We start from the raw sequence: 17,741 nt of genomic DNA on the forward strand, positions 1-17,741 counted from the left end.
TTCAACCTCTTGTGGATGTTTCCCACTGTCTCGTTTTCACAGCACAGGATTTCTATGACAGCACGTTGTTTCTGACGAACGTCAAGTGTAGCAGTGATCTTGAAGACATGCTGTGACGGCGCCACACACGGGAACAGGTTGAACTAGATTAGATTATATTAGAGATTATATTAGATTAGTACTTGTTCCATAGATCATGAATACGACACTGCGTAATGATGTGGAACCTGCCAGGTTAATAAAAGGTGTCTATACGAGATATTACATTAGACAAAATATTACATGACACTCAATAATTTTTTTTTTGTGGAAGTTGGGAAATTACCCACTTACTATATCCAAAAACTCATCGAATGAATAGAGGGAGTTGCCATTAAGAAATTCTTTTTATTTCCTTTTAAATGCTATATATCTATCTATCAGACTTTTGATGCTATTAAGTAAGTGACCAAAGACTTTTGTGGCGGCATAATTTACCCACTTCTGAGCCAAAGTTAGATTTAACCTTGAGTAGTAAAGATCATCCTTTCTCCTAGTGTTGTAGCCATGTACACTGCTATTACTTTTGAATTCATTCGGATTGTTAATAACAAATTTCATAAGTGAATATATATATTGCGAGGCTACAGTGAAGATCTCTAGCTCTTTAAATAAGTGTCTGTAGTATGATCTTGGATGAGCTCCAGCAATTATTCTGATTACACGCTTCTGTGCAATGAACACTCTTTTATTCAATGATGAGTTACCCCAGAATATGATGCCATACGAAAGCAGAGAATGAAAATAGGCGTGGTAAGCTAATTTACTCAGATGTATATCACCAAAATTTGCAATGACCCTAATAGCATAAGTAGCTGAACTCAAACGTTTCAGCAGATCCTCAGTGTGTTTTTTCCAGCTCAACCCCTCATCAATACATACACCTAGAAATTTTGAATATTCTACCTTACCTACCGATTTATGATCGAAGTCTATATTTATTAATGGGGTCATTCCATTTACTGTGTGGAACTGTATATACTGCGTTTTGTCGAAGTTTAATGAGAGCCCATTTGCAGAGATCCACTTAATGATTTTCTGAAAACCATCGTTTACAATTTCACCAGTTAATTCTTGTGTATTGTGTGTGATAGCTATACATGTATCATCGGCAAAAAAGTACCAGCTTTGTATCTTCGTGAATACAGAATGGCAAGTCATTAATATATATTAAGAACAGCAGAGGACCCAAGACCGAACCTTGCGGCACCCCATTCTTGATTGTTACCCAGTTTGAGAAATCCTCTGTTTTTTGCATTTTATGTGAACTGTTTATTTCAACTTTCTACACTCTTCCACTTAGGTATGAATTAAACCATTTGAACACTGTCTCATTCATACCACAGTACTTGAGCTTATCTGGAAGTATTCCATGATTTATACAATCCAAAACCTTTGATAGATCACAAAAAACCCAACGGGTGACTTCCGGTAACTCAGAGAATTTAATATTTCATTAGTGAGAGTATATACATAGCATTTTCCGTTGAAAAACCCTTCTGGAATCCAAACTGACATTTTGTTAAAACTTTATTTTTACAAAGGTGTGAAGCTACTCTTCAATACATTACTTTTTCAAGAATTTTGGATAAGGCAGTCAGAAGAGAGATTGGGCGGTAGTTTTTGACATCAGACGTATCCCCTTTTTTATGCAGTGGTATAACAATGGCATACTTCAGTCTATCTGGGAAAATACCCTGGTTTAGAGAGATATTACATATGTGGCTAAGATTCCCACTTATTTCTTGGGAACAAGCTTTTATTATCCTGCTGGAAATGCCATCAATCCCATGTTTGAAAACAAGCCGGAAGGATGTATCTACACACTGTAATACTTTCACACATGCAGAATGATAACTGTATTTTTACAAAAATAGGGTGCATTTCTTTTGCAGTGACCCTCGTATGTTCGCATGGCAATATACAAGGCATCTCGATGCATGAATGGGTAATGTTTCTCACCCTCCTTTTCCTGCCCCTTTTTGTGGCATTGAGTCAAAAGAAAGTGGTGCAAATATCTAGTACTGCATCAAAATATTGTGGTTTTGTGTCTTAAATGTGCATCTTTGACAGAATCTCCTAAGCCGCCTGGTGTATCCTAGTTACAGTTTCCTGCCGTTCTGTATCGACAGGTCGTGCCCCGAAGCGCCCGCGACGTGCGACTGGACGCAGTTCAGCACGCTGGACCCCAACCCGCAAGTGCTCTACGGCGGTCTGGTTGGAGGGCCGGACGCCTACGACGCCTACTACGACAACCGCACCGACTACCAGCACAACGAGGTCGCGCTCGACTTCAACGCCGGATTCCAGGGGGTCGTGGCGGCGCTCGTACAACTCGGACTCTGAACCATTCCCTCTCACAGGTGTCCCACAATAAACTAAAACGCTAAGTGCATGACTGTGTTTGTTACTTCTGTCAGTATTAACCAATTCGTCGTACCTCCTGAGAGTTCCAATTCCAGCATCGAGCAATTTGGAATGTGGCTGAGACAAGGAGGAACTCCGTTGTGCATGAAGTTCCTTTGCGCTTATAAAGGTGCGGTATGCAACAGTTCACGTAAAGTATTCGAACTGCTCCTTTCGCTTCGTCATCACACCTCCAGCGGCCTCAACCTGACCCACACATTTTTAGCGCTCTGCGGCGCGTGAGAAATTACGCGACGTGCAGCTCCGCAGATTTACTGGGAAACATTTGTTGCCGGATCCAGATCAATCATCGGATGCGCCACACCGCTAAATCAGTCTAAATAAGGATGGACAGCTCTGCTATGACGCCAAAGGCACTGATAAAATTGTCACTACTATACTGTTAACAAATGTCCTGTAGAAATCGAACGCTGTTCAGAGACACTTCTAGTGGCGGGCCGGGGTGGCCTAGCGGTTCTAGGCACTACATTCCGGAACCGCGAGACCGCTACGGTCGCAGCTTCGAATCCTGCCTCGGGCATGGATGTGTGTGATGTCCTTAGGTTAGTTAGGTTTAAGTAGTTCTAAGTTCTAGGGGACTGGTTACCTCAGAATTTAAGTCCCATAATGCTCAGAGCCATTTGAACCATTTTGAACACTTCTAGTTCTGAGTACTATTTTGGAAAAGGTACACTGAAAATGTTCGCTACACCACCACGAGCCGATTTTAGAAATACATATCTATAATTTACTACAGAAAAGCAAAAGACACAGAAAAAGACACACTACAGATTTCCATTGGAAAAAAACGGAATTTATTTCTTCCAATTAGATTCCAATACGTCTACCTGGAATTAATTCTCATCCCTCTTTCTCCTAGTGCCTTCCTCCTATCCTCCAGCTTTTCCTCAAGTCTGCATCGACAGACTTGAGGAAAAGCTGGAGGATTGGAGGAAGGCACTAGAAGAAAGAGGGATGAAAATTAGCGGGACAAAGTTAGAATATTTAACACTGAAGGATGTGCAGATGAGGTCTTGCAAGATCCAGGATGGTGAGCTGAAATCGGTCTGCAAATTTAAATACCTGGGGTCGTACATACAGAGGGACGGAGGACCGAAAAGCGAGATACATCACCGAATAAATTGCGGTTGGAACAACGGGAGGAAAATGAATGGAGTGTTGAGTGACAAGAAGGTGAGCATTGGGTTGAAAGGGAAAGTGTACAAGTCATTGGTAAGGCCTGCTATGTTATATGGGGCAGAGACATGGCTAATCACAGTAGCCCAGGAAAGGAAGACGGAAGTGGCGGAAATGAGTATGCTGAGGTGGATGTATGGGATAACAAGGAAGGACAGAATTAGAAATGAATTTGTTAGAGGAGCTGTGATAGTGGGACCCATGGGGAAAAAGATACAAGAGAGCAGACGAAGGTGGTACGGACACTTACAGAGAAAAGGGGAAGATTATATCGGAAACAGAGCTGAAGATATAAAGATTGAAGGAGCGAGAAGGAGAGGAAGACCAAAGATGAGGTGGAAGGATAAGATATCCGTGGACCTAACGGAGAAAGGATGGAGGAAGGAAGAGGCAATGGATAGAGTACTATGGAGGAGAAGGATCCAGAAGAGCAACGCCGACCCTACGTGAGGTGGGACAAGGCGACGGTAAAGAAAGAAAGGAAGGAGAAAGACGTGTACCTGGAACTGTAAACATCACCTCTAGCTGGCTGATGGATCTACGCTATGTCGTGCTGGCTGTTCCCACTGATCATGTGCAAACTAACTAGACCGACAATTGCGGAGAAAAGTAACTGGCCGGAAGTCCATGCCCACACACGGGGAAAACACTTTCGAACTCTTTCAGAGCATTCTGTACTGGCTGAACATCTTTACTGATCACTGGGGATCATTCATTCCCAAATTGACGCTCTCTAACCTCTTAAATACAACCTCCGCCCAACAGGACTCACTATCTGCTACAAATGGGAGAACAGTCAGCCGCATCACGATTACGCAGCCCTCCAAGCATCTCCACAAAGTTGTTACACGTCCAGGACTTTCAGCCAGTTGGACTCAAGAGCAGAATTCAGACTACTGCAATGACCATTTGCTATAGCTCACTAATAGCACGACCGATGACCTCGCTGTCTGATCTCCTCCCCCACCAATAGCACGAAGTAGCAAAGTGGTTCTTCCTGTCAACACATTACAAAAGTATATTTCCAACAGCAATTTGAAAACACCTGGAATAAGGGGAAAGTCGGTAGCCATTTAGCCACCATAAGGTGCCCCAACTATGATACATTTACAAAGAAAAATTTTTTTTATGGCAAAGGCTGTAGAGTTTTAGTTCTTCTCTACCTGTTTCACTACTGGCAACCATCTTCACAGGTACAAGACAAGAATAACAGAAATATGTAATTTCCTACAAACTTATAACATGAAAGAAGATAAAAAGATTTGAAGCAACGTTATACTCGTACTTATATAATGTACATCAACTGCTCAAAAATACATCTCTACCAAATACGGCAACATAAACTATAAAATGTGACTAATTATCACCATTTTTGTGTCAGAGAGTTCGCACTGTAGTAGATTTACACTATCGAAGCTTGGCAGCATGCACACACTTAATCTTAACAGGAAAAAGTAGTCCATCGATGTGCAGTATACAGGTCACAATGCAGTTGAAAGATAAAATTGCAATACTGAAAGAAGTAGACATTGAGTGTACATCAAAGAATATCAGACTACAGCAACGTGTTTCAGATATGTCTACTGTATTATTGTTTGATCACACATGGAATAAACATTCAAGTTAAGATAGTGTCTGGTAGTAATGGTGAGAAGAGTACAGTACCCAAAAATGTCACAGTTACATAAAAAACTAAATAAGCCCTCAAGGCACATTTTTTCTTTCACTAACTGAAGGAATCTATAGTACTCAAATACTCTATATGTATTGTGTGTTTACTATGTTACACAGCATCGTGCGCTAAAAATATTTTTTTTAATTTGAAAGAATATTTATTAGCAAAAATGTCATTAAATTAAAATAAAAAGATTGTGTGGAAGACTATACTACATTAAGATACTTAACTGTCATAAAAATAGTATACAAATATCGTCTAGTGTGCTGGAGTACATCTTGATAGTAAAAAAATGTTACGTGTAATCTAAATACCAGCGAAAGTATTACCGAGTGTCATATTTCCTAACGAAATCTATGTAGATCATACATAACAATAACTGCTACACACAAAAATTATTTCAGTTTCGAAATTTTACATTTTTCCGCCTGCCGCAGCCCTTTTCTCTTTTTCTACTATCTCATCATTGTCATTCTGTGACTTGATAATTCAAGAAGATACTTACTTACGGCCTTGCTGTGCTGGTACTGCGAACGGCTCAAAGCAAGGAGAAACTACGGCCGTAATTTTTCCCGAGGGCATGCAGCTTTACTGTATGGTTAAATGATGATGGCGACCTCTTGGGTAAAATATTCCGGAGGTAAAATAGTCCCCCATTCGAACCTCCGGGAGGGGACTACTCAGGAGGAGGTCGTTATCAGGAAAAAGAAAACTGGCGTTCTACGGATCGGAGCGTGGAATGACCCTTAACTGGGCAGGTAGATTAGAAAATTTTAAAAGGGAAATGGATAGGTTAAAGTTAGATATAGTGGGAATTAGTGAAGTTCGGTGGCAGGAGGAACAAGACTTTTGGTCAGGTGAATACAGGATTATAAACACTCAATCAAATAGGGGTAATGCAGGAGTAGTTTTAATAATGAATAAAAAATAGGTTTGCGGGTAAGCTACTACAAACAGCATAGTGAAAGCATTGTTGTGGCCAAGATAGACACGAAGCCCACACCTACTACAGTAGTACAATTTTATATGCCGACTAACTCTGCAGATGATGAAAGAATTGAAGAAATGTATGATGAGATAAAAGAAATTATTCAGGTAGTGAAGGGAGACGAAAATTTAATAATTATGGGTGACTGGAATTCGAGAGTAGGAAAAGGGAGAGAAGGAAACATAGTAGGTGAATATGGATCGGGGGTAAGAAATGAAAGAGGTAGCTGCCTGGTAGAGTTTTGCACAGAGCATAACTTAATCATAGCTAACACTTAATTCAAGAATCGCCCGCATCTCGTGGTCATGCGGTAGCGTTCTCGCTTCCCACGCCCGGGTTCCCGGGTTCGATTCCCGGCGGGGTCAGGGATTTTCTCTGCCTCGAGATGGCTGGGTGTTGTGTGCTGTCCTTAGGTTAGTTAGCTTTAAGTAGTTCTAAGTTCTAGGGGACTGATGACCATAGATGTTAAGTCCCATAGTGCTCAGAGCCATTTGAGCCAAGTTCAAGAATCATGAAAGCAGGTTGTATACATGGAAGAATCCTGGAGATACTGACAGATTTCATATAGATTATATAATGGTAAGACAGAGATTTAGGAACCAGGTTTTATATTGTAAGACATTTCTAGGGGCAGATGTGGACTCTGACCACAATCTATTGGTTATGAACTGTAGATTAAAACTGAAGAAACTGCAAAAAGGCGGGAATTTAAGGCGATGGGACCTGGATAAACTGACTAAACCAGAGGTTGTACAGAGTTTCAGGGAGAGCATAAGGGAACAATTGACAGGAATGGTGGACAGAAGTACAGTAGAAGAAGAATGGGTAGCTCTGAGGGATGAAGTAGTGAAGGCAGCAGAGGATCAAGTAGGTAAAAAGACGAGGGCTAGTAGAAAACCTTGGCTAACAGAAGAAATATTGAACTTAATTGACAAAAGGAGAAAATACAAAAATGCAGTAAATGAAGCAGGCAAAAAGGAATACAGACGTCTCAAAAATGAGATCGACAGGAAGTGCAGAATGGCTAAGCAGGGATGGCTAGAGGACAAATGTAAGGATGTAGAGGCTTATCTCACTAGGGGTAAGATAGATACAGCCTACAGGAAAATTAAAGAGTCCTTTGGAGAAAAGAGAACCACTTGTATGAATATCAAGAGCTCAGATGGAAACCCAGTTCTAAGCAAAGAAGGGAAAGGAGAAAGGTGGAAGAAGTATATAGAGGGTCTATACAAGAGCGATGTACTTGACGACAATATTATGGAAATGGAAGAGGATGTAGATGAAGATGAAATGGGAGATACGATACTGCGTGAAGAGTTTGAAAGAGCACTGAAAGACTTGAGTCGAAACAAGGCCCTAGGAGTAGACAACATTCCATTAGAACTACTGATGGCCTTGGGACAGCCAGTCCTGACAAAACTCTACCATCTGGTGAGCACGATGTATGAGACAGGCGAAATACCCTCAGACTTCAAGAAGAATATAATAATTCCAATTCCAAAGAAAGCAGGTGTTGACAGATGTGAAAATTACCAAACTATCAGGTTAAGAAGTCACAGCTGTAAAATACTAACGCGAATTCTATACAGACGAATGGAAAAACTGATAGAAGCCGACCTCGGGGAATATCAGTTTGGATTCCGTAGAAATGTTGGCACACGTGAGGCAATACTGACCTTACGACTTATCTTAGAAGAGAGATTAAGGAAAGGCAAACCTACGTTTCTAGCATTTGTAGACTTAGAGAAAGCTTTTGACAATGTTGATTGGAATACTGTCTTTCAGATTCTAAAGGTGGCAGGGGTTAAATACAAGGAGCGAAAGGCTATTTACAATTTGTACAGAGACCAGATGGCAGGTATAAGAGTCAAGGGACATGAAAGAGAAGCGGTGGTTTTGAAGGGAGTGAGACAGGGTTGTAGCCTATCCTCGATGTTATTCAATCTGTATATTGAGCATGCAGTAAAGGAAACAAAAGAAAAATTCGGAGCAGGTATTAAAATCCATGGAGAAGAAATAAAAACTTTGAGGTTCGCCGATGACATTGTAATCCTGTCAGAGACAGCAAAGGACTTGGAAGAGCTGTTGAACGGAATGGACAGTGTCTTGAAACGAGGATGTAAGATGAACATCAACAAAAGCAAAACGAGGATAATGGAATGTAGTCGAATTAAGTCGGGTGATGCTGAGGGAATTAGATTAGGAAATGGGACACTTAAAGTAGTAAAGGAGTTTTGCTATTTGGGGAGCAAAATAACTGATGATGGTCGAAGTAGAGAGGATATAAAATGTAGATTGGCAATGGCAAGGAAAGCGTTTCTGAAGAAGAGAAATTTGTTAACATCGAGATAGATTTAAGTGTCAGGAAGTTGTTTCTGAAAGTATTTGTATGGAGTGTAGCCATGTATGGAAGTGAAACATGGACGATAAATAGTTTGGACAAGAAGAGAATAGAAGCTTTCGAAGTGTGGTGCTACAGAAGAATGCTGAAGATTAGATGGGTAGACCACATAACTAAGGAGGAGGTATTGAATAGAATTGGGGAGGAGAGGAGTTTGTGGCACAACTTGACTAGAAGAAGGGACCGGTTAGTAGGACATGTTTTGAGGCATCAAGGGATCGCAAATTTAGCATTGGAGGGCAGCGTGGAGGGTAAAAATCGTAGAGGGAGACCAAGAGATGAATACACTAAGCAGATTCAGAAGGATGTAGGTTGCAGTAGGTACTGGGAGATGTAGAAGCTTGCACAGGATAGGGTAGCATTGAGAGCTGCAACAGACCAGTCTCAGAACTGAAGACCACAAGAACAACAACAACAACTTACTTACGAATGTCAGTAATTTATCTACATTACCCATTTGGTATTTATACCTACCTACAAACTCAGATCTCGGACAACCTACGTAGTACCACTAGATCAGCAACAAGAAAAGGAAAGAAGGCTGAGTGAAGGGTAGTCTAATGCAATACAAATAATGGCGGTGCACTCAAAAATTATTAGTCTAAGCTGACATACTCACTAGACGCATATAAGGAAGAACTTTGCAATTATTTGCCAATCAAATAATTAATGGAAATTCACTGAAACATTTACTGTCGTAATTACTCACATTGTGTACTTGATGCTTCCTTATTTGGTAGAGACATATTTGAGATCAGTTGTCTTACGTTATGTTTTTGTTTCTTCCGTCATCATGTAAGATTGTAGGAAATCACATACTTGTGTTATTGTTGTCTTGTCTCTTGCAGTACCTCCTGTGAAGATGATTGCCAATACTGAAAGTGGGAGAGAATAAATAAATCTCTACAGCTGTTAGCACAAGGAAAGATTTTTTCCAAGTATCTACAGGCTGTAGATAATTTGAAGAAATCTCCATTTAAAGGAATTATGAAAAGATACACTCCTGGAAATGGACTAAAGAACACATTGACACCGGTGTGTCAGACCCACCATACTTGCTCCGGACACTGCGAGAGGGCTGTACAAGCAATGATCACACGCACGGCACAGCGGACACACCAGGAACCGCGGTGTTGGCCGTCGAATGGCGCTAGCTGCGCAGCATTTGTGCACCGCCGCCGTCAGTGTCAGCCAGTTTGCCGTGGCATACGGAGCTCCATCGCAGTCTTTAACACTGGTAGCATGCCGCGACAGCGTGGACGTGAACCGTATGTGCAGTTGACGGACTTTGAGCGAGGGCGTATAGTGGGCATGCGGGAGGCCGGGTGGACGTACCGCCGAATTGCTCAACACGTGGGGCGTGAGGTCTCCACAGTACATCGATGTTGTCGCCAGTGGTCGGCGGAAGGTGCACGTGCCCGTCGACCTGGGACCGGACCGCAGCGACGCACGGATGCACGCCAAGACCGTAGGATCCTACGCAGTGCCGTAGGGGACCGCACCGCCACTTCCCAGCAAATTAGGGACACTGTTGCTCCTGGGGTATCGGCGAGGACCATTCGCAACCGTCTCCATGAAGCTGGGCTACGGTCCCGCACACCGTTAGGCCGTCTTCCGCTCACGCCCCAACATCGTGCAGCCCGCCCTCAGTGGTGTCGCGACAGGCGTGAATGGAGGGACGAATGGAGACGTGTCGTCTTCAGCGATGAGAGTCGCTTTTTCCTTGGTGCCAATGATGGTCGTATGCGTGTTTGGCGCCGTGCAGGTGAGCGCCACAATCAGGAATGCATACGACCGAGGCACACAGGGCCAACACCCGACATCATGGTGTGGGGAGCGATCTCCTACACTGGCCGTACACCACTGGTGATCGTCGAGGGGACACTGAATAGTGCACGGTACATCCAAACCGTCATCGAACCCATCGTTCTACCATTCCTAGACCGGCAAGGGAACTTGCTGTTCCAACAGGACAATGCACGTCCGCATGTATCCCGTGCCACCCAACGTGCTCTAGAAGGTGTAAGTCAACTACCCTGGCCAGCAAGATCTCCGGATCTGTCCCCCATTGAGCATGTTTGGGACTGGATGAAGCGTCGTCTCACGCGGTCTGCACGTCCAGTACGAACGCTGGTCCAACTGAGGCGCCAGGTGGAAATGGCATGGCAAGCCGTTCCACAGGACTACATCCAGCATCTCTACGATCGTCTCCATGGGAGAATAGCAGCCTGCATTGCTGCGAAAGGTGGATATACACTGTACTAGTGCCGACATTGTGCATGCTCTGTTGCCTGTGTCTATGTGCCTGTGGTTCTGTCAGTGTGATCATGTGATGTATCTGACCCCAGGAATGTGTCAATAAAGTTTCCCCTTCCTGGGACAATGAATTCACGGTGTTCTTATTTCAATTTCCAGGAGTGTAGTTCTATAGCCCCAAGTATGACAAAGCCTCTTCCACAGTTGACAGAAACCAGGTCTGGCTTGCACAGTGTACAAAAGGAGTAGCCCCTGACTGCGAGAGGGAATCACATGTTTCATATTCTTTAAGCAACCGACCAAGTTCTCAAAGAATGAGTAATGCACTATACGATTTAATTCTGACATTTCTATTTCAAGATACAATTTGCACAACGGAATAATGACCACATTAAAGTAGTACTTCCTTGGTACAAAAATTAAATATTATGAGCTGTAATCACTACTAGTGTGTTAAAATTTTCAATTATTGCCATATAGTGACATACGTTTGATTCAGTGTCTCAGCGAAAGGTTGAATATGGAATGTAAACAAACTGAAGTCTCGACTGGTTGTCCTCGTGACTATTACTGTTACGTAGTCACACAGTAGGACAAAAATAATATACAACCAGCCCTTTCAAAATATTGCACAGTAAGACATGTAACAACAAACTTTTTAAAACACTAGGATCCAAAACGCCGATTTATTCACAATGTAGTAACATCACAGCAAATGATATGTAACAGTGAATCCATAAAGGTCAGAAAGTATGAACAAATACTGGGCGCAAAGAAATGACTGATACATCGTATCCAAAGGGAGTGAAACGAAAGAAGAAGACACACCACGAAAAAGATTGTAAAGTGGATACTTATTCTAGAATTGAGAACAACTGTCGCTAATTTTAGCACAAAAATTACAGCTTTTACTCAATTTTCAACTCAACGACATAAAAACAGCGATATGGATAACGCATTCACCAACATCAAAAAATGAAATAATCCTATACACAACACTACTAAATATTAACTCACTGAAAGTACATTAATCCTGAGCACAATAATATGAAAGTTTAATTGGAAGTTTCTCTACAAAATTGTTCCTAAACATACGTTGTGATGTTGCTCAGTACTATGAAAATCGTCCAATCCCGGTTCAAATTTCGGTACTATTTAGGATGACAATCAAATCTACGGTGGATGATTAGTTATGTGACAGATTTGAGCGCAAGATTACCCAAGGGCACTCGAGTTTATAGTGGACGCAAGTTAATGCTTCTGCACGCGGTATTTACCTTAACCTGAGACGTGCTGCCGACTACAAGGCCGCTCTCTCCCACTGAAATTCCTACAAAACTAATCCGACCTTTGCAGAACTTTCCAGCAGACACTTTCCCTGTGTTTCTCGTTATGCGAGAAAACATGTACTCAGCCCTAGTCTTAGTATGTGGCGATATACATGCGCATGGTTGAAACAGCGTGCATATTAGAGTGGCCTCTCAGTTGTCACAAGAACAATTAACTAATTTGGCTGATTCGTTTCTCCACAGTTGTAGCTAAACGTTGATACAGCTAATCTCTAGCTGGAGAGTAGCTGCTGTGAACGCAGTGTCTACACAAATTTCTTCCCTGCATCGTACAGTGCGATAAGCGCTCTGTTCTGCACTTGACACCAGTTCAAGAAGAGTCTCTGAAAATTTCTCTCTTGTCCTGCTCATGGCACAATCAGCTGGTCGGGGTCGCTGACCTTCCTCCTGCCACCCCTTTAAGTGGTTTCCGTCGTAACCCTTGCAACGCGCCTCCGCTATGCTGTCTGTCTGCCTGGCTTTTCAAACTAAAATCCACTCATGTTGCCTGTTCCACCTTCTGCTCAAAGATATGCATTGATAGTAACGGTGTGTTAATTACCATTACCGACTGTCATCCCTTTTTGCATAAGATACTGATAGGCAAATGTTCTCATAACCGCCGAATTACATTAGGTGTCATATTCACCTTCTGTTTGCAATGTATAAAGCTCTCATGTAAGGTACGAATCTGACCATTTATTCTGCCATCTTACAAGATACTGTAAAACTTTACTGTTCCACTACTAGTTTCTACAATTTACTTCATTATCTCGCAGAACTGAACGTAATAATAAAATATTTTTTTCTGAAAAATGGAGATGTCAGGTCTGTAATCACATTATAATTAAGTACTCCATTTGGTTTGAAACATAATATGATATACAATATGCACTTGGCTTTCAAAATATTTCGGAAGCAAGTGGGCGTTCTAACAACCCTACCACATCAAAGGTCAAAAATTAATTATGATTGTAGTGTTGCTCACGCTACTAAATATTGCATTTTAGAGCAACAACAACGTTATATTATGTGGCAGGTGTCATTAGAGCACAGCTAATAAAGTCATTTCATGAAATAATGGATAAACTAGGCACTCAATCTTTTCTTGTTTCCCACGCTGGTCTCACTGTGAACTCATGGCTCAATCGTCGAAAATCTAGGTGGTGATGATTCCAAGCTCGGATGCAAAGAGGCCTAGGTGTTATTCTGCGATATTCAAAAGTTTTATAGATGTGCTTCATAAACCATTCTTGAAGATTAAACTTTTGCAAGTTAGCACAATGGTGATGTAAAAAAGTAATCAGCACTCTGAATTTAAGTTACACTTCTTTTTTATTACTTTTGTTGCAATATCACGTAACTCACAAAACATCACTTCACAATGTGAAACGTACTTGAAAGTACTTTCTCACTGTTAAAGTTCACATTTTATAAACTGACTACAATTTGCGTCTTTTCAACATGACGACCAGGACTTCACTCTCTAATAACCGCTTACACGTTCAAAAATGAGTTACAAGTAGGTCAAAGAACATAGTGACAAAAGAAAGAATTCACATAATAATAATATCATTGCAATATAAGCATATCTATGTATCAAAGTACCTCTACATTAATGAAATCAAATCTGAATGTTGTCTCAGAGGTATGTTAACTACTTTACAGAAACACAGTAGAATATTGCTGGTATCGAGACGTTGAGGTGAGGTGCCGTAATGGTTACATAATTCAAGTACCATTACAGTATATAAACATGTTCTAAAAGTCTAATTTCTGTTTTTGTATATTGTACATACAAGTTACGAAAGTAAGTCAATGTTGACCACATAAACTGCAGCACTACTCATCACATAGATCAGGTAGTTAGCGAATCGCATTGGAAAGTAGCCACATATGATAGACAGTATGATAATTCAGATGTATATTTCACTTGTGTTTATAGGCTCACTTACCTCAACATCGTTAACATGTTTAACGTATTTCGCAAATAATGGGCATGGTATATACTATTTTAAGCTTTAAAATAAGTAAATGCCTGGTACGCGAGATACATGAGACAGGGGAAATATCCTCGAAACTTCAAGAATATCGTAACAGCTCAAATACCAAAAAATACAGGTGCTGACAGGAGTGAATACTAACCAACTTTTACCTCAATGTCATGACTGCAAAACGCTGACACCAATTATTTACAGAAGAGTGGAAACACTGATTGAAGCCGGCATCGATAAATTTCGGCTTGAGTTCCGGAGGGATGTAGGAACACGCGAGGCAATACTAACACTATGACTTATCTTAGACGATAGGATAAAGTAAGCCAAATCTATGTTTTTTAGGACTGAGAGACTAAGAGAAAGCTTATAACACTATCAAGTCGGATATATTCTTAGCATTGCTAAAGGCAGCATCGGCAAAATGCAGAGAGGAAAAGGTTACATACGTATTGCACAGAAACCAGACTGCTGTTATGAGTCGAAGGGCATGAAAGACAAGGAGTGAATGAGGAAGGTATGAGACAACGTTGCACCCTATCCTCGATGATATTCATTTGTATGTTGCCCAAACAGCAAGGAAACAGAAGAAAAATTTGGAAAAGGAATTGAAGCTCAGGCAGAAGAAATAAAAACGTTGGAGTTAGCCGACGACACTGTGATTCTGTCAGAGACAGCAAAGGACTTGGAAGAGTATGTGAACTGAATTGACACTGTCTTCAACGGATGATATAAGGTGAATATCAATAAAATCAAAGGGCAACGGGTTGTAGCCGAATTAAATCAGATGATGCTGAGGGTGTTAGATAAGGAAATAAGGCACTAAAAGTAGTAGATGAGTTTTACTATTTGGGCTGATGAGGACTCAGATAGAAAGGATAGAAAATGTCCTCTCTAAATCACAAGAAGGGCGTTTGAGAAGAAGAGATATTTTTTGACATGGAATATAAATTTAAGCGCTATGGAGTCTATTTGTGTGGAGGTAGCATTTCATGGAAGCGAAACATGGACGATAAGCAATTCGGAGAACAGAAAAATAGCCTTTTAAAAATAGTTGTATAGAAAAATGTTGGAGAGTAGGTGGCAGGTGGTATAAATAATGAAGTACCTAACAGAATTGGGGAGTAAATAAATTTGGGGCGTAACCAGACTAAAAGAAGGGATGGATTGATAGGACACGTTTTGGGACATCAACAGACCACAATTCAGCACTGGATGGAAGTGTATACGTCTGTGGGGGGGATAGAAATTGTTGAGGGAGATCAAGAGATGAATACAGTCAGAAGATTCAAATGGATGTGGATTGCACAAGCTTTTGCAAGATGAAGAGGCTAGCACAGGATAGAGCAGTGTGGAGAGCTGCATCAAAATCAGTCGCCGGACTGACGTCTACAACAAGAAGTTATAGAAATGCCCCAGAACAACATTTCAGAAACCATATGGGAGTAGGAATTAAAATCCATGGAGAAGAAATAAAAATTTTGAGGTTCGCTGATGACATTGTAATTCTGTCAGAGACAGCAAAGAACCTGGAAGAACAGTTGAATGGAATGGACAGTGTCTTGAAAGGAGGATATAAGACGAACATCAACAAAAGCAAAAAGAGGATTATGGAGTGTAGTCACATTAAATCAAGTGATGCTGAGGGAGTTAGATCAGGAAACAAGACACTTAAAGTAGTAGAAGAGTTTTGCTATGTGCGGAGCGAAATAACTGATGATAGTCGAAGTAGAGAAGATATAAAATGTGGACTGGCAATGGCAAGGAAAGCGTTTCTGAAGATGAGAAATTTTTTAACATAGAGTATAGATTGAAGTGTCAGGAAGATGTTTCTATAAGTATTTGTATGTAGTGTCGCCACGTATGAAAGTGAAACATGGCCGATAAATAGTTTAGACAAGTAGAGAATAGATGCTTTTGAAAAGTGGTGCTACAGAAGAATGCTGAAGATTAGATGGCTACAACACGTAACTAATGAGGAGGTACTGAATAGAATTGAGGAGAAGAGGAATTTGTGGCACAACTTGACTATAAGAAGGGATCGGTTGGCAGGACATGTTCTGAGGCATCAAGAGATCATCAATCTAGTACTGGAGGGCAGCGTGGAGGGTAAAAATCGTAGAGGGAGACCCAGAGATGAATACACTAAGCAGATTCAGAAGGACGTATGTTTCAGTAGGTACTGGGAGATGAAGCAGCTTGCACAGGACAGAGTAGTATGGAGAGCTGCGTCAAACCAGTCTCTGGAACGATCAGAAAGCATCAGATTCTGAAATCACGACGGCGAATTAGACTGTGACATGGCAATGGCAATGGGTGTGGCACAGGTGGGTGCCGCCTCCCCCCCCCCCTTCCCCCTAGTAGACGGGCACCGACAGGCGCGTGTCAGCTGTGGAGCACGCTACTGTCCTAGGTAGTAAGTGACGTCACGCGAAGTTTGTTGGAAATAGCGAGTACAAAGCGTATATATGCGGTCTCAGCGCTGAAATTACGCTGCTGCTGGCTGCTTTCATTTATTTTGTGCGACGACTACTAATGACGCTGGAAGACGAGTAATTATCTTAAAACCTGGTCATAATTTTTTATTACAATGCCTCAGCTTTAAGATGGAGGGCAAACATGAATGATACGCCGGATAGCATGAACAGCAATCTGCAACTACTTTCTAACGACTCTGTAATCTACGGGAAAGTTTCGTCATTCAGTGACTGTGGTAGGATACATGATGACTTAGACCATACTTCTATATTGTGTGATGAAGGGCAGTTGCTGCAAATGTAGAAAAAGTAAGTTAATACGGATGAGGCGGGAAAACAATCGTGTAATCTTGGAATACAGTGTTAGTGTTATGCTGCTTGTCACAGTCACATAGACAAAATATATAGGCGTAACGCTGCAAAGCGGTAGGAAATGGAACAAGCACGTTAGGTCAATAGTGGGGAACGCGTATGTTTGACTTGGTTCACTAGGAGAATTCTAGGTTAATTTGGCTTATCTATAAAGGATATTGTGAACGGAAACTAGCACCACACATTCTTGAGCATTACTCGAATGTTTAGGATCCGCACCAGTTCAGATTAAACGAAGACATCGAAGGAATTCATAGACGGGTTGCTATATTTGTTACCGGTAAGCTTGGTGAGCGCACAAATATTACTGAGATACTTCGTGAGCTAAAATGGGAATCACTGGAGGGAAGAGGACGTTCTTTTGTTGGAACCAACATCGTTCATTTCGTTTATTGAACGCGAAGACAAATAAAATTATGACTATTATTAACAGTGACAATGAGCGTTGTTTTACGATTTCTAATTTATAACTGCATTATAATAAACAAATATATTAAGCGATCAAGATAGTTTTATTGAAAAAATAAATTATTATAATGTGTCCACCAGAAGAGGAGAACTGTAATGGGCACTTCTTAATCAATCTATTACGAATTAACGACGATATC

The 17,741-nt window shown here is 41.3% G+C and overlaps 1 protein-coding gene across 2 annotated transcripts in view; it reads left to right on the forward strand.

Moving 5' to 3' along the window:
• Positions 1 to 2,595, forward strand: part of LOC126092605 (endoglucanase A-like) — a 201,957-nt gene extending 199,362 nt beyond the window's left edge. Inside the window, exon 9 of one of the 2 annotated variants that reach the window (XM_049908303.1) lies at positions 2,320 to 2,595. In XM_049908303.1, the coding sequence (XP_049764260.1) occupies positions 2,320 to 2,385 (66 nt within the window). In that variant the 3' untranslated portion in view covers positions 2,386 to 2,595. Of the gene's footprint in view, positions 1 to 2,171 lie in introns of both variants that reach the window. The other variant, XM_049908304.1, reaches the window with a different exon arrangement.
• Positions 2,596 to 17,741: the final 15,146 nt, after the last annotated feature.

This window comes from Schistocerca cancellata, chromosome 7, assembly GCF_023864275.1.
Source record: "Schistocerca cancellata isolate TAMUIC-IGC-003103 chromosome 7, iqSchCanc2.1, whole genome shotgun sequence".
Taxonomy (NCBI): domain Eukaryota; kingdom Metazoa; phylum Arthropoda; class Insecta; order Orthoptera; family Acrididae; genus Schistocerca; species Schistocerca cancellata.